Below are 23822 nucleotides of genomic sequence, written 5' to 3' on the forward strand. Positions count from 1 at the left end.
TATAGTCCCATTATGTGTTTAATGTACGTGCTTGGCAGACACAATGACACTTTAATTGCTGATTTACGTCCTTACTGTTTGCTATTTGGATCCTTACTCCTATTACAAAGTACATTGAGCATTCTTTTGTTTTACTTTTCCATAGTATATTTACCCTAACTGAACTACCATACCAACCCACGTGCCATACTTGCATACCATAGCTATGTACCTGCTGCACCTTCCTGCCATAATTACCATGTTTTCTTACCATAACCACTGCACCTACCATAATTAACCTACTCTACTTAACATAACTAACACACCAAACCTATCATACATAAGGTACCTAACATAGCTAATACCTTTTTTTTTTTAAAGAGATTTATATAGCGCAAATTCGACCCAAAGATATCTGGTATTGGAGCGCTTTACATGAGCACTAGTTTCGTTACAGATGGACACATTCATTTTTGTTAGGCAGGGGGAGAATAAGTGATTTGCCCAGAATCGCAGGCCGTTGAGCGTTGTTGCTGAGACTTGAACCTGGTTCCCCAGCTTTGAGGTCAACTGCTCTAGGCCACATCCTCGCCCCTCTACCATAGTTGCCAAACCTACATACTGTACCTACAATATACTTACCATACCTAAAATAACTTCTTTCCTATACCTACCAACCCCGTGTCCACCATACTTACAATAACCTTTGTTATGTATGGTGATTAAGGTATGGTAGTACAATCATACCTCATCTACCATTACTAAACTCTTTTCACCTCTGCAGTGTCTAGCTTACTCCTGCCCTTAGGTGGCAGTTTGTGAAAACGACCTGCTATTCCTATGGGATTTCTAGAAGTGGCTTTAAGTACTACAACCTGCTACAGAAAGCAGTTTAGTTTAATAAGAGACCTCTAGAAACCCTCATAGGTTACTGTAACTGCATTGGGGGGAAGTGCTCATTCCAGAATTTGACGGGCATACATTTGTGAATGTAATTGCTTCTTGAATGATAGACCGCTTTGCTTTGGCATTCTTGTTTTTTTTTTTTTCAGGCTGTACCTGTTTTTCTTTATTCCTTCATCTAAAGTATTGTTTACCCTCCTTTGTGGCCCTCTCATTCCTTTTGCTTCTCCAATTGTAAATTTGTGAATTGTAAGGTCCTTGTGCAAATCCCAAGTTGTAAAAGCTCAATTGATGTACAAGATTTTGTATGATCTGGCAGCTTTGCCATTAATGTACAGCACTCCATTGCAGTTGGGTAGGTTTGTGCTATCGAAATACCTATAAGACACCTACGTTTTCCATAGGCATGTCTTTTATTTCCACCCTGGTTCTATTCTCCCATTAGTTTCAAGTTTTTATTATTATGTTTTGGCTCTCATTGAGGGCCACATAAAAGACATACCACCAATACAAGTAATAATACATCAAACACTATATTTCATCTATATACAATATTTCTAGTACATATGTCGATCAAGTCCAAAGAAAAAATCATTCATTAAAGTAAGCACAAAGAGAAGCTGGCACAATAAATAAATAGCATCAATAAATATCTAAAAAACTTTTGAAAAATTTAAAAATGAAGAAGCAGAACACTTCATTTGGAGGGCAGTATAAAGATTGCATAAAAATATTTAGAGTAGATATACCTAAGCGGAGACAGATAGGTTTTAGCCATTTAAGGCGCAAAGTACGAAGTGCAGGGCAGATCAACAGAACGTGCATACGGTCCTGTATACTAGTATTACAAAAATTGCACATATTAGATGAACCGTGCCATTTAGAGAGAAGTACATTTAGTGGCAATAGATCGTACCGAAGAAGGAACCAGAATCTTCTGATGCCATGGGGTAAGTTCCATAAAACATAATTTACTGCTTTTTTGGCAACATATGAGTTAAGGAGAAGATCACAACCCCCTTTTCCTTGTAATATGTTTTTATCGGTTAGAAAGCATAGTTCCCATGATGCCTGTTTTAGCAGGATTTTTAGTTGTACTAGAGAGTACTGGAACAAAGTACCTTCCTCCAACCTCAGAATAGTCACCGCTTTTCTGAAGTTCTTTACAAGTAATGAGAACTCTTTAAAGTTGCCTAATAATTCACTCTTCAGCAGTGCCCTCATTGTCCCCGGTTCCGCTCTGGCTAGAGAGGCCACCCATCGTACCAGGGCACAGAGCCCCTGTACCCAGCTACCCCTTAGCCCAAACTCAAGTCTGCATGCTGCTAAAGAGCAGTTAGTATTTAGGGATGCGAGGGATCTCAGAAGTTTCCCTTCGATTTTATTGCAGAAATCCCATAGTTTTATATCTATGAGTTCAATGCCGTAAATGAGGGTAGCGGGAATCTTAGCCTTATATACTTCAAGCAGAGAGGCAAAGTGTCTTTTGCCAGTTGCTGAGTAGAGTGTTTTGAGGCCATTGCCATGTGCTATAGCCTTTCGTGCACAGTATTCGATGTGCGGCCTCTCGCTCATGTTAGCCGCGATGATTTTCCCCAAAAAGGTGTAGGTTTTAACAACCTCCAATTTTTGACCACCGATTTGCCAGCCGAAGTTTTCCGAGCGGCACTTCCTTCTCCCCCCTATACACATAATTTTGCTTTTGGTGATGTTAATTTTCATAGAGTGGGAGACTGCGAAAGCATTAAAGGCTTGCAACCTATTTGCCAAACCTTTCGGTGTCAAGTCAAGGAGGAGAATGTCATCAGCGTACATCAAGCAAGAAACAGAAGCCCCCCCTATCACTGGAGCAATGCCCTCACAGGCCGCCACCACGGTAGGCAAATCCTGCGTGTATAGGGAGAACAAAAGGGGCGCTAGAAGACAGCCTTGCTTTAGACCATTAAGGGAAGAGATACGGTCCGAGAGACCTCTTTCCCCCCCCCTGCAGCACCCTACACCATGTTTCCGTATGCAATGAGCGGACAAGCGCCAGCAAGTACGGGGGTACTCCAAGAGAGGATAATTTTCTCCACAGCGTTCCACGATCTACTCTGTCGAACGCTGTGGAGAAATCAATGAAGGCTGCATAAACAAATCCCCGTCTTACTTTCGTATACTTGTCAGCTATTACGTGCAGGGCGGTTAAATTATCTAACGTGCCATGTTCCTTACGAAATCCCGTTTGTTCGCGTGGTAAGATATTGTTCTCGTCGACCCAGTCGGAGAGTAGCCTTAAGAGACATTTTGCAAAAATCTTACCGACTGAGTCGAGGAGCGCAATCAGGCGGTAGTTACTGGGGACTTCCCTTGCACCCTTCTTGAAGATGGGTATCAGAATACTACCCCTCCAAGATGCTGGAACCCTTTTGGTCTCAAAACAGGATTTGAATAGAGGGTAGAGAATTTTACTCCAAAGTAAAGGCTCCTGCTTGAGAACAGTCATGGGGAGTTCATCCGGTCCCATTGCACCGGACGAACGCATATTTTTTATGGCCGATACTATTGTTTCTTCTGTGGGATAGATAATTTCACCATCAGAGGTTACATCAGGGAAGTTAGTGTCCTCTATAATACCATTCCCCCCATAGAGCTCCCAGATGTAGGAAGACCAGACATCTTCAGCAATAGGGATAGAGCAAGGGATTACTCTATTGCCACATTCCTTCCCAATTATTGACCAGAATTCACGGATCCTGCCATGCACTACAGCTTCCCTTAGGTTAATCCATACTAGGTCTTCCTTCTCCTTTTTTATTGTCGCCTTCAATCTAACTCTCTTTCTTTTTAACCTAGATACTTCTTTTTCCCGTTCCCCGTTTCTGTTTAGAAACTGGGCGCGTACTAGTTTATTTATCTCTTTATTTAATGTTCTCAGAGCACTGGGCATATATACCCGCTTTAAAGGACACCTAGCTTTTTTAATATCTAGAATAATGTCCCGCATAAATTTTTCAAAACTGGATATTTCTAAACCATGCCAAGCATTCAGGTCTGCCATGGTTTTACACAAACTAATATGCACCCTAGCAATTGCAGATGGATTCCAGTAGCATCTACCAGAGGAAGCATGAAAGTCCGTAACTTCACCATTAAGAGACCATGATGCCGTACTAGGTGGTTTTAAAGAAATAGCCAGGATAAGTATATTATGATCACTCAGCATCGTAGGAACTAATATAAGATCCAGGATGCGCGGGAATATATCATAATCAGATATCGCATAATCAATTATAGAGGGCTTACCATGGGAATTATGCGTAAATTTTGCAGGTACATCTGAGGGGAATCTCCCATTTAGAATAAGCCCCTCGACTATCGATAATTCCTCAAGGAGAAGTTTCCCTCTTTTGCTAGTTGTGATTTTATCTGGGAAAACAGATTGTGGTATAAAAAACGCCTCTTCTTTTGCTCTATTTCTGAAAAGATTCATACTAGAGTTAGATATTTTGCAATTTAGGTCGCCTACTAATATGACTTGTGGGGCGGGAGTTCTATTTTTAATGAGGCCAATATATTGAAATACCTGCTTCAGCACACGGTTAAAACACTCTCCAGGAGGAATATAAGCATTTATAATAACAACAGACGTCTTCATGGGAAGTGTGGGAAGGTTTGCTATAGATATAGCCTGGAAGAGGTTACTAGGGTCGATGTACTGAGCAAATTTCCAATTCACTTTGTTGGATAACAGGCAAGCGATTCCTCCTTTAGCATGGCCTTTCTTGGAAGCAACAGCCGGGACTTCCAACACAAAATAGTCATTTCTGACATCAAGTTTACTAGTGCACCAGGTTTCTTGGATACAAATTACGTTTGCACCCAACGTAAATAAAAACTCCAGTTTCTCTGGGCTATTGTGTATCCCGGCTGCGTTCCATGAAATAATTTTCAATTGGTTATTAAAGATGCTGAAATAATTTAGGATTGTCTGTGGATTTAGCTGCTAAAGCACTATGCAACCAGTTCCATCGATTAGAATCCTCTAACAAAGAGGAATTCTTGGTCAGTGGGAGTGGTTTTATCTGGGAGACTAAACGTTTCCCTTTTGCTACCCAGACCTTTAAGTCTTTAAAGGATGAACCGATCCCAGTTTGTTTATCATCTTTTTGGGGCATCCTATAAGACACATCTTTATAACCAAAGTTCATTATAGGAAGGACATCAATGCCTGTACATTGGAAGCACTCTGCCTGTTGCAAGACCAAATTTACAATTATTTTTGAGTAAAATTTCACCCTAATACTCGACACAGTTTTCCCCCCCAACAGAGAGACTAGCTCAATATCGCTTGATTGGATGAGCTGTAACTTATCTATTTCACCAAAACGTTTTAGTAACCATGATCTGTTTAAAAGTAAATCATTATCAAATAGTGGCAAAAAGTCCAACACATTAGTGTCCACATAAGATAAAACTTATTTTTGCTCATGGGGAGCAATTGGCGGCTCCTGTCCCCCCACTATAATAGTGAAAGGAGAAGCCAGTGGGTTAAGACCCCCGGCTTTCAGTTGATTAACATTCCCTGGATTCAATTCAGGGGGAGATTTTAAACCCACCCCAGCTTCTTGTATTGGGACCTCCCCAATCATAGGTAGAGAAATTACAGGGGTCTCAGGAGTATGGGAACTAAGACTCATTTCCAAGGCCACCTCTGCATTTGATGTAATAATTTCAATGGCACTACTTTCCCCATCACTCAGATGTAGAGAGTCTTGAAAGATGATTCGCCTCTGTCTTTTCTTCCTATGCTTTCGCACTGGTTTCCTTTTATTTCCTTTATATTTTTTATGTTTTCCATTTTTTTCCCTTACTTCTGGGTTAACCTCGATAGTTGATTTTTTATTTTCCGCACAGAAGATAGGAAACAGATCTTGTGGTACCTGGCAGTCAAGTTTGGGCATACTTCCATCTTCCAGCTCTAGATCCACCTTCATAGTGCACTTAGTTGCAGTAGTTTCGGTAGTTACAGGCAGCCCTTTAACACTATTATCAGGATCTACCAAAGGTATTGGAGCTGGGACCTTCGAGTTTTCTGTACACACCTCAGTTTCCCCCTTTTTCAAGATAATGACTTGCGGGAGGAGAGGGGTGATCTTCTTCTCCGGTGCTTTTTGGACTAGGTGTTCCAAGATTTGTGTAACGGACTCCAAAATGCAGTCCGAGCTACCAACAAATTTCCCCAGGAGAAACAGAATAGAGGCTAACAGGTGTTCCAAGGCGATAAGGGATTCCGATACTGGTTTATCTACTGCCCCAACTGTAGGGTAACTGCCAGAAAGATTAAGAATTGGACTCCTAGAAGTACTCAATAAATCAGACATTTCATGTTTGCCAACAGAGGGGGTACTACTGTAGAGATGGAGCCCAGATGGAGTCGCCCTTCCCGGGAGTTTATTAATTTTTGGAACGTCCGGGCTGTCAGGTTTCACATAGCGGCCACAAAGTTCAAGGTCAATAGAAAGTGGTAATGAAACCTGCCCATCCATACTGTTCAAAAAGGGCTCCAAGAGAGGGACGGGGTCATTAACTAAATCGCCTTTAGGCAAAGTTGCTGGAGGATCAATAGCCCCGCCCTCCTCAAAATGTACAATACTAGGAGAGTCAGTGGGTATCGTCTGTACTGAATCAAGTTATAGGCAGGGCGTTGCTATGTACAACATTAGTATAAGCCTCTTGGTTTGTTTGGGCAATGTTATCATTTCCACCGGTCATTAGGAGTTTGTCCCCCGGTTTTTCCCATAGTTCAAATAACTGACATTGACCCTTTAGCAGCGGGTTACTCACTGATTTATTTCTCAGGGGATTAGATTTTGTTTTGGCACAGGTTCTTCCACCCACCATTCTGCCAGAACGGAGCTTTTTAGTCATCTTTTTAGATCAAAGCTTCCCACACCTACGACGTATGTAGGAATGAATATTCCAAAATATGAGAGTGAAAAATAAAAACTTGGCTACACACAGATATGAATTAAAAAATACAATAGTACGGCCAGCGTTCTTGTACAAACGTAGGAATTCACTTCTCTTGGACCAACAACAAGATAGAATTGGAGTACAGATGAAACTTTAAAATGACGGGGCCCAGCCCAGCCTACCTCGGCCTCTGAGGGCCACAGAGGGCCCGCCCTTTGCCCGGGCTTAGCTCCGGGCGTCCCGCTCGCGTCCCGCGAGACGGGGCTGACTCTGTATTTGAGCGCCTCCTGGCGCGCGTTTGGCGCGATTAGCGCCGCTAGGGCAGCTGGGTAATGTAGTTTTTGCAGGTCCTCTACCACACTCCTCACGGCTGCAGGACCCGAAGATAGAGCAGGGGTCGGCGGCGGGAGGCGGGAGGACGAAGGCACCAAAGTTAGCTGCAGCCGGTTGCTTCAAGGGTAGCCCAGGGACCACACAGCGTCCGTCTCGGTAAGCAGAGAGTCGCCCCCTCGACCGGGCTGACTCTGTATTTGAGCGCCTCCTGGCGCGCGTTTGGCGCGATTAGCGCCGCTAGGGCAGCTGGGTAATGTAGTTTTTGCAGGTCCTCTACCACACTCCTCACGGCTGCAGGACCCGAAGATAGAGCAGGGGTCGGCGGCGGGAGGCGGGAGGACGAAGGCACCAAAGTTAGCTGCAGCCGGTTGCTTCAAGGGTAGCCCAGGGACCACACAGCGTCCGTCTCGGTAAGCAGAGAGTCGCCCCCTCGACCGGGCTGACTCTGTATTTGAGCGCCTCCTGGCGCGCGTTTGGCGCGATTAGCGCCGCTAGGGCAGCTGGGTAATGTAGTTTTTGCAGGTCCTCTACCACACTCCTCACGGCTGCAGGACCCGAAGATAGAGCAGGGGTCGGCGGCGGGAGGCGGGAGGACGAAGGCACCAAAGTTAGCTGCAGCCGGTTGCTTCAAGGGTAGCCCAGGGACCACACAGCGTCCGTCTCGGTAAGCAGAGAGTCGCCCATTATTGTACACATTGTATTTGAATGTCCAAAGCCATGCCTGTGTTTATGTGATCAAGCCTTTCATCTTTATAATAGAAATAGTTCAGAAAAGTTCCTCAATATTCATATTGATTTTTTGTTGTTGTATTCTACCTTCCATTGTCCCAGTTGTACAAACAATTCAGCAAGTTCTATGTTGCAATTTGCAGAGGCAAAAACTCCATAGGTGCGCTCCTCACCCCATTTTGGTGCTAAATAAAAGTGAACTAGATCTTTGTGTCAGTGATCTTCTTTTATTTGTGTTTTTGTTAAAATTTTATATGCAGGTGTTGTATTTGCATATCTTTGAATAACGCTAGCCCTAATCGCATGATACTAAATCAGTTGAGGCCATTAAGTTCCCAGCAGAGATGCATGTTCACTGGTACCAAGGGACCATTAGATGATAGACCAATTTCCCCTTTGCTGTCAAGCGGTAACCGTTATGAATGAGTTAGTTTATAAGCGCACATTACCCGAGGGTGTCTTAGTGCTAAGCAGATCAAGACCGAGAGAAGGGTACCAAATGTTTAGAGAGAACTCTAACTTGCGTAATCATGCTATTTAATGTGGAAACAGTCAAGTCTTAAGCTCCTTTCTAAATGGCTGCAGTTCTGGCTGTGAATATGCTAGCGATCTGCCTCCCCACTTTACTCTGTTGATAATCCTAACCATGAAAGCAGAACTGGATCTAAGATTTCTGATAGGCTTGTACCCCGAGAACCGTTCTTGAAAGTTAGACGGGCCTGTCTTGTGAAGAGTCTTGTGCATAAGGCACATTGCCTTAAAAGAGACCCTCGTCTCTACTGGCAACCAGTGAAATTCATGTAGTAAAAGGGACACCGGTTTAAATGTAGGAATTTTCTGACGTGTGCGAGCTGCAGCTTTCCGAAGAGACTGCAGTTTTTATTTTAACGTATATGGAGGTGCCAAGATAGTGCATTACAGTTCCATTTTAGAAGCGATGAGGGCCATCAACACAATCTTCTCTAAAAAGTCTTCCTGTATATTCCATTCGTCTTACAGAACTCCTAGCATAAAAAAAATAGAAGTAATTGCATTAATTTAAGTAGAGAAGCACAATTTGGTGTCAAAGACGACTCCTTGGTTTCTTGCCTTCTCCACAGGCTTCGGAAGGTTGCCCAGCTCTGCCGGCCACCAGGACTCATTTCAAACGGAGGTCTCTTTCCCAAAGAGTAATGCCTCTATTTTATCTTCTTTTAACGTTGGCAATTCTGCATACAACACGCCACTGACTTCATACCCTCATCACCCCATTTTGGTGCTAAATAAAAGTGAACAAGATCTTTGTTTGTGTTCTTTTATTTGTGTTTTTGTTAAAATATTGTATGCAGGTGTTGCATTTGTATATCTTCGAATAACGCTAGCCCTAATCGTGTGATCGGATATTACTAAATCAGTTGAGGCCATTGCAAGTTCCCAGCAGAAATGCATGTTAACTGGTACCAAGGAACTATTAGACGATTGACCAATTTCCCCTTTGCTTTCAAGCAGTAACCTTTATCCGACTCGCAGTAAATAACTTTATAGTATCCGACCAGTTCTGAGGCTCTAATCCTATTGGCCATTCAAAATCAATTTTAGATTTTTATAGGTGTTGAAACAATAGCTTCCTATGGAAGACGCAATGTCTTAACCATTTCTATTTTCTTTGAGAGCCTACTTATAAAATGGTAACAGGATTTCAAAGTTGTATATCAGTTATATAATTGATCCCCTTTTTTCACACTTATATTGCTCTAAATAGCCCCTTGGTGTGGTAGATACGAGTTCCAGTACTGAAATCACACTATTGGTGCGTTCATATCTTTCAAGAAGGGGCATATGCATATCGAGCTTGACAATCTGCCGTCTGTTCTGAAATTTGTTTTCTTTACATATGAGACTTGGTCATTTTTCAAGATGAGCTAGGTCCTTGTTTGCACAAAAGTATGTTCTCCTCAATGCAAGCCTTTAATTTGTTTGTTGCGTATGATCTTCCATGTTGATCAGTCAGGTTAACTGTTGCCTCTCTGGCCTTGAAAGAAACAACTTCATCTGCCTCAAGATTTGTTTGCAGCAAATTTTAGTCTTTTACCTTTCACTGTAAATTCCTTCTGTGGATTTTCCAAGATGTGCACCATTAATTTGGATAACTACTGTACAAGACTGCTCAATAAAGTAAAATAATTGCTGCTGCTATCCACTGTAATCTGAGGTCAGGAGTTTGAATCTTGGAAAAGGCAACTCTAATCTGGTGTTTGCTTTCCCTATTCAAACAAACATCTTTACATTCGGCTCTCTTCTCACCCAGCAAGACATCTGACTTTGTCACGGTTGTCCTCCTTGGTTACTGCTCCTGGCATGTTCCCTTCGCTCTGCATTATCGCTCTCATACCTTTTAGCTTTCCTTGTCCTCATAATGCACTAGGTGTCATGGATGAACCCTTGCCCTGGAAAGCAATAAATGCGGAAGGACTTCCCTCACCAGGAAGGAGACGGATAGCTAGTTCCCTTTCTCTTTTCTCTATCCTGTGTATAGTAAGTCAATATTCCCATGGCCTCCCAGCTGAGACTCCTGAGCACAAATATTGTTCGGATATGGGTCCATGCAGAGTGGCGGACATGACTGTTTCACCTCTCGAAGATTCTTTTCATGCGTTCTAAAACGTATACCAATTTCTGGATTGTCCACCTCGCGTTTTGTAAGCTTAAGTAGCACTGTGTACCTTGTATGTGGGCTAAAACGTAACTTGGTGTTTTTTTGTTTTTTTTTTGCAACTCCTTTCTCATGTCAAATTTTTACTAACTCACAAATGCAGCACAGAACACTCATTTGCATTCTTTGATGGCAATGCACAGATGGCAGGGGGTATATGTGGCCACACTGCAAGCACTCATGAGTGCAGTGTTTTAGTTTCTCCATGAGGGGGATCCAGCGAGTGCCCTCTGAGGCAAGAGTCCTCCGAACCAGAACATTGTGATCCGTTCTTAGTCAAATTGTTTTTGGCTTACTCTAGTGATACACTGATCACAATTAAATTGTTCAGTATGATCATCACAAAAATATGCAGGTTATTATTTTGAAGGATTTATAATAACTTAGCATTTTCAACAAAGCCTACTACTTTTTTTTCCAAAACTGTTTTCACATTAGCAACAAGAATAGTACTGTGCACAATGGTGGATCTTTTTATTTACTTAGCACTGTAGATTCCTTTTTAACGAATTGAGGCTTGTGCATAATTAACATATTAACCCTTTTCAGATGGCCCCCCCTCCACTCCCCAGGATATTGCGCCATGGCTTAGGAAATGTTGCAATATACACGAAAAGGATATACAATTATAACATGAAATCCTCTGGTCTAAACTTGCACACAAGAATGCATCAGAATATGAGGATAGTTCCAGTAATAACCATAATCAATTTAGAGGATTACTGGTTCTGTATAGTTTTCTTTCCTTTTCACATTTTTCTTGCACTAGCAGCAGCAAACTTTTTGATCTTGGTCCTGAAGAAAGCCTAGATACATTGATCATTTAAAGCTGAAACATGTCGACCTTCTTATAGTGTAGTTTTAAATCAATACTACTCTTTGCACTGCCTTTTAATCCTACCAGTGTAAGCAAGCTAATAAAGGTTCTTTTGTCTCCTCTAGGTAGTTGTAAACTCACCACTGTCATTTCACTTAACCGTGCCCCTTTATGCTGCACGCTCACCACACCTACCATTCACATACAGGATTTACGCATCCTAGTATAGGTTTTTTTACCATCTTGAAAACATCCCTGAGCTCCTACCTCACAGTGAGGGAGTTGTAGCCCTCAGTGGGACTAGGTTCGCACTGGGAGGAGAAATCCATATTATGAAGCATGCCACCTATGGTGGGCGAGGGTTTTCGTCCTGAAAGGGATTGGCCCCCTGTCTAGATGGGACATAGTGTGAGACACCAATCCTTTGTATGTTCTAATGCACAATGGTTTTGATGCATTCTTGTGTGCAAGTTTAGACCAGAGGATTTCATGTGTTATAATTAGTAAATTTTGCGCCAGACTATTGCGTTATTTGCTGCATTTTTTAGGCACCTTATTATAGAAATAATTAATAGTGATGTCTAAATAAAATGGCAATACGCTGGTAAAAAATGGTGTATGCTCCCCAAATCACATATTACCCGTCTCCTACACATGTAACGTCACTGCATTTTTCAAGGGCTTGCTAGCAAATGTTGCACACTATAGTTGAGTCTTCTTTTTGACATTCCCAATATCATTTTCCTTCGGGGCGCGATGGCTGCAAGCAGACCGTCGCACGCGTTCGTGCCCCAGGAAGGCAGGCAAATGCTAGGACGCGTTCGCTGTCTGCCAGGCTTCTACCTACGGCTCCCCTACAGTAGGAGTAGACCTTAAGTGGGGTTGGTTGCCTTCTGGAAATGAAGGTTTCAGTGCGGCTGGCTCGGCAACAAGTGAAAGCCATGAGCAGATTGCTGTATTCGGGTTTGGGAGGGAGGCCATAAAGCTATAAATATATCAGGGAAGCAACATTTTTATTTTCGCGGCATCCAGGCATGACTTTGCGGCCATCCCACACCCTGGTCAATTTTGCGGTAAAGGCGCGATTTGCCAAATTACAAGGGGGGGGGGGTGCTCTGCGTGCTTTTGCCACTGTCTTGAATATATGATACTTGTGCTGTATTTCATGAAATCTCTCAAGCTGTGTTCCTAAGGTCTCCAATCAATTGTGTGTTTTGCAGAATGACACTATGAATCTGCCCCCTGATGATCAAGATGGATCTGGTGGTGATGATGAGGACATGTTCTCTGGCTCCGGTTATGCGCGTGAGTACTTTTATTTTGTCTGTATGCCTTACCTCTTGCAATCCGTGTCAGTTGTAGGAGTCCAGCTTACTCTAGCATGCAAAATATTTAGTTCCAACTTTTAAAATGTAAAGCATATATCTTTCGCCACCCATCACACGATTTTTAATTTGAGCGTAAGTTTAGAAAGTTGCCATTTGTTAAGAAATCGGGAACAAAGTTCTTTTCAAAATTCCAGAAATGGATTTAGGTAGGAACTTTACAAAAAATCTTTTTAACTCCTGCAAGGTTATATTATTAGTTCGAAGAAAAAAATAGCTAATGTGACTGTTTATCTAACTGTTCGAACTTTTTAAATGCCATTTATCAAATCTATTTTTTTTAAGAGCTCTTTAAGAAACATTTCTAACTTGCAGTAAAAAGGTTTTAGGAGATTTTTTTAAATCCTGTTTTTAAAAAAAATTATTACACTTCCTAAAACTATTCTTAATAGTTTAAATTGGCACCTCACACATCTTCAAAAACAAAAATGATTATTGTATGGAAAGTTCTGTTCTGTAGAATAGCATTTGTAGAACGCTTACACCTATATGTGGGATGCTGAAGTGCTTACCTACAATGGTGGAAACCTACACCGTATAGGGTGTGTTGTTGGGAGTGTGCTTTTGTTTTTAGTTTATACAGGAAGTGCTGTCCTGGCGTGGTTATTGTGTTGTGGGACGCAGAGCCTTGCAATGTTATCGGTGAGGGTTTGTGAAAGAGAGTCACGCAATTTCTATATAATTAAAGAATAACTAGCTTTATCCACAGGGGCGAAGGGATGCTTTGTGCTCGTACACCAAAAAAAAGGTGTAATCAGAAAAGACCCAGTAATCCATACAGCGACATGCGCTGGGCAGACATACTGTTGGATAAGTAAAAGATACCAAAATATTAAGAATGATAATTGGTGACCAAAGCTGCAGCCATACACCATTTTATTAATTTTTTTTAAGTCAGGGACACTTTATGGGGTAGAGGAGCAAACTTTAAAACGCCCATACGCCACCTACCCCTCTCAGGCTGAACAAAACCAACATTTTGAGCAGGGGTTTCACGCCTCCAGTCCCGGTCAGGCTGTCAAAAGGCAGACTAGCACCAGTTGGGTAGACTCTAGCCTGGTTGTAGCTTGGACCCCAGCTAGAGGAGCACCCTGCACAGGCATGAAGTGCTTTGTAGGTTGATGCACTGACGGCGAAGGAACAGATCTGCTGGTCTTGTGTTACCCTGTTTTCCTCACCCCTCCATGTGTGCCTAGCACTTTTTGTTGATCCCAGAAATCCTTGTTCTTTCTGATATACATAATTTAATTTTTCTCCCGAACTTCTAAATCTTCATTCCAGGACATTTCAAGCTCTGCTTACTAGTATTAAATGAAGGTTCACATTAAAACAAAAATGATAGTGTGGTGAATGGGAACTTATCGTGCTTCCATTAGTTTGACTTCCTTACACAGGTATAGTAGTTGTCAATTTGTTCAGTCTGAGCTCCGCTCTTTACTGACCTTTTGCTAAAGGCAGGAATACGTGCATTTTCTATTTATGAATGGGCAGTGGTGGAAGTGGTTCTACCACAAGGGAAAATTCTGTCCCCAAAGAAACACAATTGTTGAATGTACAAGTTTGCGTTTGTATTCATTTCCTGCATTTAGAAGTTTCCAGCTATTGCACACAAGTGTACATCAATTCTACTCATTTGAGTGTCCGAGTACTACTGGAACCTTTCTTCTGGATTGAAGTAGGAAATGGGCAGAGTAGAAGAGACCCGTGATGTTAATTCTCAGACATCGGTTTCTAATTTAGGGCATTTGCAGCTCTGTCTTGCATGCCATTGTTCGTAAAAATGCATGAAAATGCCATTTTTTGTGCCTCATTTATTTCTCTGTAGAGTAAAGTTGTTCTGTAAGCTTTTATTGACCAATATGGTAGGTTTACTGCATTCCTTTGGCAATACTAATAGTTGCTGTTAAATCTCTTATTGGTGTGATATTCTGTCTGCCAAGTTTAACGCGTATAGCCTAGTTGCTTTTATAGAATATTTGTATCTTGTATCAAGGTAATTTTAATCCAAACTAGTCAAATTCACGATTCACAGCATGTGATGGTGTTTTTTTTCTTTTTTAGCCATTCCTGATGTCAGTAATGCAGAACAAACTACAATTGCTTCTTCAACATCGGTTTTGCCAGCAGTGAGGACAGAAAACCAACACCCGATTGTCCCAGAACCAGAGATGACAAAAGAACCAGAAACCATTTCCACTACCAGAGCTGTGGAAACTGAAAGACCTATAGTTGGCCCTAATGAAGAAGTGCACAATACACAACTGTCTGCTGAGAAAAACGTAACAGACGAACACACAGCGGTGTTGCTTGAGCCAACCAGTCTGCCGCCAGCCGATCCTGACACAGACAAGACTACCATGTCTCATGCCGTTTTCCCAGAAATGCCAATTATTCCTCAAGAAGCAACTACTACAGCAGCTTCAACACAAACCACCAGCTCCACTGAGGCCATTGAGCCACATAAACATCATCATCACCATCATGGTCACCATCATGAATCAACCACTGCTGTTCCTGTAACTGGAGCTGCTGATCCACACATGCATCATGATCACCATCCAGAAACAACCAGCAGCATTGCTCCAGATGTGCTACATGATCATGACCACCATGGCCATCATCCTGAATCTGGCAATGCTACGGAAAGCGATAATGCTCCTCTCCTCCCAACCCAGGACACTCATCCTTTGGAGGAAGACACAGCTATTGAGCAAACTACAATCCATATCCTGTCCAGTAGCAATGACACCAAACCTAACATCCCTGTAGTAGTATTTGATAATGAATCTGAGCTGGATCGCAAAGACTCTGCAGATTTAGAAGGTTCTGGAGATCCCACCGATGCGGTAAGAAAGGCATGCCTCCATCATGGGTTTAAGACTGAAGATCATTTTTTGCCTTGTTGAGACAACTATATGATCGAAATGGCTTAGAAGGATATACATAATTATGTAGTAATAAAGACTGATTGCAATGCCATTATCAAATTGCTTCAATAAAACTTGTAATGGTTTGCTGCTCTAAAATGTATGATATTCAGAATTGGTTGAGGACTGTCCTGTGAACATTGCAACGTCACTTCTAAGAAAAGAGTTCTCGAAAACCAGGGTGGCACTTTTAACCTGCACACCTTGAGGAAGGTGTTTATCCAGGACCCTGCCATTGTAGACTATCTAGTACTACATTTGATAAGGTCATTGCAGAGTGCAGTACAATTCTTTTTTGACGTGCCGTTATTTCATTCATTTGTAATTGGTGGAATAATTAATATAGCCTTCCTCCTTGCAACTGGCTTCAAGCCATGCATCAAGTTTGGAGTGACCGTTCTCGACAGGTCAGTCTTTCAAGATCTGTGGTGTTTGGAGAACGTCTACCTCATGCATGCCCATTTCTTAGGTTCTCACATTTGCCAGCGAATGGACTGGGCACCAGTGGAAATGCTTGACTTATTTGTGGAGAAAACATGTTAATAGTATTTTGAGTTTTGGAGTGGGGCTTGTATTTTGAGCTGGTAATTTAATTGGATGATATGTCAGTTGGCCCACAAATTCGAAATACCCGTTTTCCAACAAAGACCTTGCACTTTGTTGGCTCAGAAATTGTATCTACAGACCTCTGTGTAGGGTTGACATTTTTTGCTGCACAGAACAAGTTCCTTCATGGTTTCTGATCCATGTTTATCTCAGAGGAGGGCTGTTGGTAAGCAATATTGTCGCAAAAGCTGGTGGGCGGATTTCCGCCTTTATTGCTAGATCCTGCTAAATCTGAAGCTTCGCCTCCTAAAAGGTTTCTGTGGTTATTCAGATGTGTTCATGCAGAAGTCCTTGGAATAGGTGAACCATAAGCAACTCTGGTGTATTTGTTGATCAGTGTTACTTTCTGGCTGTATTTGCTCATAACAAGGCAGTTCTCTGCTTTCGGCCAGAAGATCTGGTCTAGTCTTTTTACTTGAAAACTCCTCAGATGTGCTGGCTCCCCTCGTCCCACCCTCTGCCCAAGCATTTTCTTGGCTTGTCCATTCTGGTTCCCAGCATGTTGTGAAAAAGAAATTACCGGATAGAAAAACAAGAAAATTTAACTTTGATGGCACCCCTTCTCTCCCTCCTTAAAAACACCCACCCAGCTGCTGCTATGTACCTGCGGTGCTCCAGGATTGCTGTTACAAATAATGCCTATATGAACTGGGTTGACGCAGCTTGTGATGCATGGTTGGGATTGTGGGGCCTGATTGCAAATTTGTACTGTATTGGATGTATGTATATATATATATCTTTTACATTTTTCTCTTGTCCCGTCTGCAGCACAGGCAATTCCTTAGCAGTTGTAAATACATTGTTCAGATGAGTGTTAAGAACTAGAATAACATGGAGGTAATCTTTCCAGCTTTGTGCGTAGTACTGCTAGTCTTCACGGCTGGTCCTAAAAAAATGCTTATTGCTAATCTTAGTGGCGAGATCTGAATTAGGGTTTGAGATTGCAATGCTCTGTGGACCAATCTTGTAGCACATTATAATGCATGTTTTATTCCTCCAGGCGGATTTCTACATGGAACCTTCCATTGAACCAGCCATACCAAAAGACACCGCTCCAGAGACTAAAATTGCAATGGAAGATGATGGTGTCTCTGAAACCTCTAAGGGACTAATGGAGCAAAAGGGAGTGTTAGCAGGTATTGTACCTTAAACACAAAAAAATGCAACGCATAGTAATTTATTTTGTGATTTATGCTGCTTGAAGAGTTGAGGTGCCAAGGAGAGATGGGACGGGAATAGGTGGAGTGAACTAAACTTTAGGACTTGTCTTTCCCAAACTGCTAGATCTACTCCAGTGAATAATATTGCATTGTCTAGCTAGCATTCCTTGTCGGAAGTAAGCCTGTATAAGCGGTAATGGGAAGCAGGAGAAGGAAGAAGGTAAGAGTAGGGATGAGTTTGGGGTGACTGAGATGGGAGTCCTGGTATGACAATTAGGAAATTATGGTATGTTATTTGAAGGACACTACTATTCGCCAAATAGAGCCCCTATGAGGCAGGGGACTCTCCCCATCCCCTTAGTGTTTGAAGGCAGCCTACTGCTGAAAAGTGAGTGAGAGCTAGGGATGCCGCTCCTTTTTTCTAGGTGCTTGACTTCTAGGACCTCAGGCATCTGGATTCAAAGTAGAGTCCCACAGGGTTTTTCAGGCTTTGCCTATTCCTCACCTAGTCTAATGTGGCCTGGTTACGCTTTCAATGCGGATGCCTTCACACCAGGTTGCATAGCTGACTGCCCTTGTGCCTGTGTCTTATTAACCCTGCAAGTGCTGGAGGTTGCCTTTGAGCCGCTGATACAATATAGAATGTTCTGCTTCAGCTTTTCTAGGTCAGTGGCATAAAAACCTATATGAATGTATTCATCTTTCTCCTAATTGGGATATGTTGCATACATCAAGCATAAACCATTCTCCTCCAACACGGGTACAGCAATGTGAAACTAGAACCCCATCTCCATAATAAGCATAAGTCCTCTACTCGCTACTGCATGTGCTGACGTATTCACCGATCACTCTCCTGGTTTTCACTTCAGGCATTTGTCACTTCCTGAACATCCCCTGATGGAATAGAAATGCACACCAATTCAAAAGGTGGAGAGTTGCAGTGCAACAGTAGTTATGCATTTCCAGTGAACGTGAGGAGTAGAGGGGAATGAAGAGAATGAAGAGGGCAAGAAGGGGTAACCAAGGAAGAAGGGAGTAGAAGGAAAGCCCGGTCATTGGGCTTTGGTGGTCACGCAGTCTATTAGCCCCCGGCATATTGTGGCAGAAGACCATGGTAGGTCTGATCTGATAAAAGCAGAGTGAGACTGACTCTGAGGGGCAACTTGCTGGTGGGCCATTGGAGGCTTCAGCACTAATGATGTGTGGGAAAGCGGATGGAGATTTGGAGGGGGGAATTGAGGAACATGTCAATTGGGCCGAAGGGCAGCGGACCGGTAGCACTGGTTGAGGAAGAGGAGCACTGTAGGAGCAATATGCTGTGGGTCTATGGTACTAATGATTGGTTAGAGGGGAGTGGTTTGTCCAGCAGAGTAACCTTTTGTTGGAAGGCCATGGGAAGCGGGCCTGCAACATTTAACATTGGTGTGTTAGCTACTAGAGGCCATAGGGTGTGGGGGGAGTGGGAAGGAACTCGGTATACTACGAGGAAAGAAGCAGCATAATAGTATTGCGAAGCTGCCAAATAAGACCGGGATTAGTACCATTCACTGGCAGGCTATTCTTTGTACAGGGATTGCCCTGGTTCAGGCTTTGAAATGTTAGGGGGTGGCAGGTAGAAGCCAGATTCTGGGAGGCGGGCCCCTGGGGGGTCTCTTGGATGGATATTGTGGTGTTGTCAGACAAAACCTCCCTGCCGCCAAGCTCAAAGGAGCGTCACATTTTTATTACACTTTTCATTTGCTTTTTTAAGATGGTTATAGTTGCAAAGTGATATTACATGTCGAATTTGTGCTCATGACCACCTCAAAGGGTTAAAAGATAGGACTGCATGACTTCATGCTAACATTTTTGTACTGGTTTGCAGTCAAACGGGTGCATTGCCCAACTATCCATAGTGGCTTAGCTTGAGATGGAACCCTCTATGATCAAGTTACTGTCTGTGGTCATTATCCAGACGAGGTGCATTTGATATTGAGGGGGAGGAAGGCTTCCATGCAAACTAGTAGATCTCCTTATTCCATCTATGTGTCTTGAAGTGGATATCTAAAGGCACCTCCAGTGTGTAACCCCCGTCCCCTTTCCTAATTTTCCCGAGTAATTGCTGCTATCTCAATGCCATCTGCTTTCTCTATTCTACTCCATGTGGTCCTGGCACCCTCTTTTTCCGACTCTTCTAAATATATCCATCATTTGATTCGAACAGATGACCAACTTGTCTGCAGCAAGTGACCAACTTGCTATGGAATGAAGCCCAGTTTAAATGGTGGTTGATCTTATCTTGAATTTGTACAGCATTTTTATTTATCCTTTTTGAAAACCTTTATTTGCATGCAACTATTACATTCCACAGTAACTTTTTATACCTATTTCTTTGTGCTTTGCAGCGGTCATCGCCGGAGGTGTGGCAGGACTGGTGTTGGCCATTTGTCTTGTTGGGTTTATGTTGTACAGGATGAAGAAGAAAGACGAAGGAAGCTATTGCCTAGAAGAAACCAAGCAAACAAATGGTGGATACGAAAAGCCAATCAAGCAGGAAGAGTTCTATGCATAAACCCATACAGCCGCCTTTGAAACCAAGACTGCTCATTCCGTGCCAAGAATCCGAGTTTTTGCCTTGAGCCTCAAACAGATTTGGATGGCACAGTCTGCCCTTTGCCACTGGATATTTTGACCTTAAAGATTTGGATTACTTGACCAATGTCCTCTTGATCAACGCCTACAGACTATTGAGACAGAGGTCTCCTGCTTTGGTTTTTCTGCATATATCTGCTCGAAGGGGAGAAAGAAGCCTGTATATTTTGACTTGTAGAAAATGGCAAAGATTGAAGACTGATACTTTGCGTTGTTACTTGTCCAAGTTTCGCCTTGTTCAGTTGGCGTTGGCACATCTGTATATATTAGGAGTACTGAAGACTATAGTAGTCTGTATCTGCGGTGCCTTCTGGCTAGTTGATGACGTGATTACCGCACTCTAATGCTTTGCTGAGTTTTTGTTAGTTGTGCTCACAAATCTTTACTTCACTTATCAAACCTGTTAAATCATATCACAAAAGTTTAAGTCACAATATACCAGTATATTTCAAATAATCTGAACATTTACCTGCCTAAAGCTGGGAAACTACCGCAATAGTAAATTAAGCACCACATGTTTTGTATGCCATTTATTCTTGTTTGAGTTCTGTTAAGAAAAGAGATGAATGTCCTTGATGAATCACAAAAAGCTCAAAAGATAAGCTGCTGCCAAACATTCATTAAAGTTCTCCATGACTTGGTGCAGGTTATGTTTTACTATTAGTTTTTTTTTTTTTTTTTTTATATATACAGCATATGCATTTTTAGGATTGCTGAAAGATGCTGGTTCTTTTTCTACCCACCATCTTGTTTATTAGCAGTGTGCCAGTCTTAATGATGTAGCATAGTATACGTGCTTGCCATTCCATGCTGAATTTCATTTTCTACATCTGTTATGAGCAACATTCAACATTTGTTTGTTGCAACGAGGCCTCTGGCATCTTTGGCTCATTAGCCCACATTAGTAACTCCAGGCTTCCATCCTTAAGTTAATGCACATCAGTTGTATATATGTTGTCATTAGTGATTGTTTGGGCTTTTGCCCTGTGTGTATGTTGTACTATGGTCCTCTGTTTTTGGCTTTTTGTTGCCTTGAAAAAGTAACATTGATTCTGCTGGACCCAAAATCAACCTCTATGGCTAGTAAGGTACATGAAAGAGCATTTTGTTTGGTGATGGAATGGAAGAGAGATGCTGCAGCTTTTATATACTCATTTGAAATATTGTCTTACAAAATCACTTTTGAGGGACTGGACCTGGGTGAGGGCAAAAGGATTTACACTTATGATATTAAATAAGTGCCCACTGAAATGTGTAAAGCACAAAAGAGTTAAACGTTTCTTGCAAAAGATAGGACTCTTACTCCAAACTTGGCAATATTTTTAATAAAGAAGCATGATTTTATCAAGTTAAGCTAATCAGAGTCGAAACTATATATTAAACATTTCATAGTTGAGATTTTGCTTCTAACCTTACATCTTCATGAAAATGTAAAATCCTGAATCCTCATCAAAAGTGGATTATTTTTAACCTTTGTTATAAATAGTCTTGCATGGATATAGTTTATCATGAGGTATCAGCAGTTTGTATTGTTTTTCAAAGTGGCACCCATGTTTTTAAAATGTACACTTCCAGATCCTCCTAGTAGGAAAAGGGGATAACTGCTTCAAAATGCGCTCCAGGTTTGATTGGCAAGAAACCAATGCCAGAGGTAAAAACAATGGGTAAAACATGAATGACTATTTCTATCTAAGTACAATTTTTTTAGGGAATACATTAGCTATGCTTAAACCGAACCTTCTTAGCAACAGTGCATAAGAAATCCTATGATAATTGTTAATCTTTTTGTTCAGGGTGCTATTCTCATTTTCCTCTCTCTCCTCAAATGTTTAATTTTCTCACTGCCCATTTACCTTTTCTAGCAAGTACACAATTAAAGAGCAGAATGTGCTTGATAATTTTGATGTTTTTAAATCTAGGTATAGTGCTAAACAAAATTAAGAGGACATGTATTTTTTGAGGTAATACATTAAAAATCCTTTTTTCTGGGGTTACTGATGAGTATGAGGTTCTTGTCCCTCAAATAGCGTTTCCTTCCCGGCCAAGGGGCAAGAACTCACCGCTGGGTGGACTTGAGTTCTGTCGTCTTCGAGTACATGTCGGAGCCAGGCCATACACTGGCATTACTATCTTGTAGTTGAATTGACTTGAACATGCTTTGACAATCAACCAAGGCAAAAACTGTAACCCAAAGATTACATTTTTTTATTTAGAAAGTATCCTCCATCAGTAATTTGGCACTAATCACTGTTCTCTTCTAGGTTTTGAAATTGAAAACTACATCTTGATAAGATTTCAGAAAGTTTTTTTTTTTTGCCACATTCTTTATGTACGAGATAGTATATGTGGACTAAGATGCTGTGGATGCCTGCTGTCACTTTGTATAGGATGTGGGAATGTGTAATATTGATCTTTATTTTTATACTTTTTTATTTTTGGTTTGTAAGTATTTGTGTAATAAGCAGACACAGATGATGCACAGCTGTATACTTTTGCGTTTTAGTGTATTCTTTAATGTTTTCAGTGTGTTATGTATAATTTTGAAATTGATGCACCCATCCTTCCTTAAGGAGTCTTTCCTTGACTGCCAACATTTTAACTTTGAGACCGTTTTGTCGTGATACATGATGTCCATATCTGGATTACTGGTAGTTCTACTGTAGCTATTTCTTTTGGAATACCTGCCTTATTGTTAAATTAAAATATGTAAATTACCCTGTGGACTTCAATTTAACAGGCAACTTTTCTGATGTCATGATGCTCAGTGAAGCAAAAATGCAATAAAAACTGCCCTTTTGATGATTGTGTGGCTTAATTTTTTAGAGGCTATGTTTCAGTAGAATTCGGTTATGACTAATGTGGCAGATAGTACAACAAAAGACTGTTTGCATAAGCTGTCTTTAGGACAGTAAATATTGTCAGAGATGCCTGAAACACTTGTGTATTAAATATAATGAAATGTGGTTGTAATGAAAAAAAAAAACTGGCACCTTGTCTGTGGTAATGACATCCACCTATCCATTTCCTGTTTTGTTGTTCTGAACTGGCTGCTTCTTCCATAAACATTTGAATTGCTGGGATGTCTTCATGTGAAAGATCATAAGCCCGAATAATGAATCTGTTTCCAGAAACTGCATATACACAAATTGAAATGCTTGTCCTCCGATTGATTTGTGTACTCTCACCTTGTTCTTGGAGGCAGGGATAAGCATGTGATCAGATCTGTGTTCATGCCTGTGTCTAGATGGATCTGCAGGTCTGCATTATCACCAGTCTCTCTTCGTGCAAGGAAAGGCTTGGGACAAACTTATATTTCTCATGTGCCTTTAGTGCAGTCCATTGGACTACAACAGACACTCAAGGTACATTTAATTTAGAGGTAGAAATTATACATATAAATGTCCTTGTAAGGCTTGTATGACTCCAGCAGGCACAAACAATACCTAGTAGATGTGGTTGGAGTAATGAGAGGTCAGCTGATATTAATACATAAGCACACCTAAAACAACAATGAGCTGAGCCAGTGTTCTGTAAAAGGTATATGGAATACAGAACACTGGCATTATTGTGAATTGAGCAGGAGGAGTTTGAGCTGGGCAGGAATGAGACCAGCTGTTTAAGGGAGTCGTGGTAATAACTTCTTTTTAATGAAACAACCTGCCCATATTTGGTGTGTACTTCCTACAAATTGGCGACGAGCTGGTG

General features: G+C 41.7%; 1 protein-coding gene across 1 annotated transcript in view; it reads left to right on the forward strand.

Moving 5' to 3' along the window:
• Positions 1-22916, forward strand: part of SDC1 (syndecan 1) — a 153794-nt gene extending 130878 nt beyond the window's left edge. Inside the window, exons 2-5 of the mRNA XM_086926285.1 lie at positions 12629-12713; positions 14855-15639; positions 17327-17462; positions 19871-22916. Coding sequence (XP_086782411.1) covers positions 12629-12713; positions 14855-15639; positions 17327-17462; positions 19871-20037 — 1173 coding nt within the window. The 3' untranslated portion in view covers positions 20038-22916. The remainder of the gene's footprint in view (positions 1-12628; positions 12714-14854; positions 15640-17326; positions 17463-19870) is intronic.
• The last annotated feature ends 906 nt before the right edge of the window (positions 22917-23822 follow it).

The sequence above is a fragment of the Lissotriton vulgaris genome, chromosome 6 (genome assembly GCF_964263255.1).
Source record: "Lissotriton vulgaris chromosome 6, aLisVul1.2, whole genome shotgun sequence".
In the NCBI taxonomy this organism is placed as follows: domain Eukaryota; kingdom Metazoa; phylum Chordata; class Amphibia; order Caudata; family Salamandridae; genus Lissotriton; species Lissotriton vulgaris.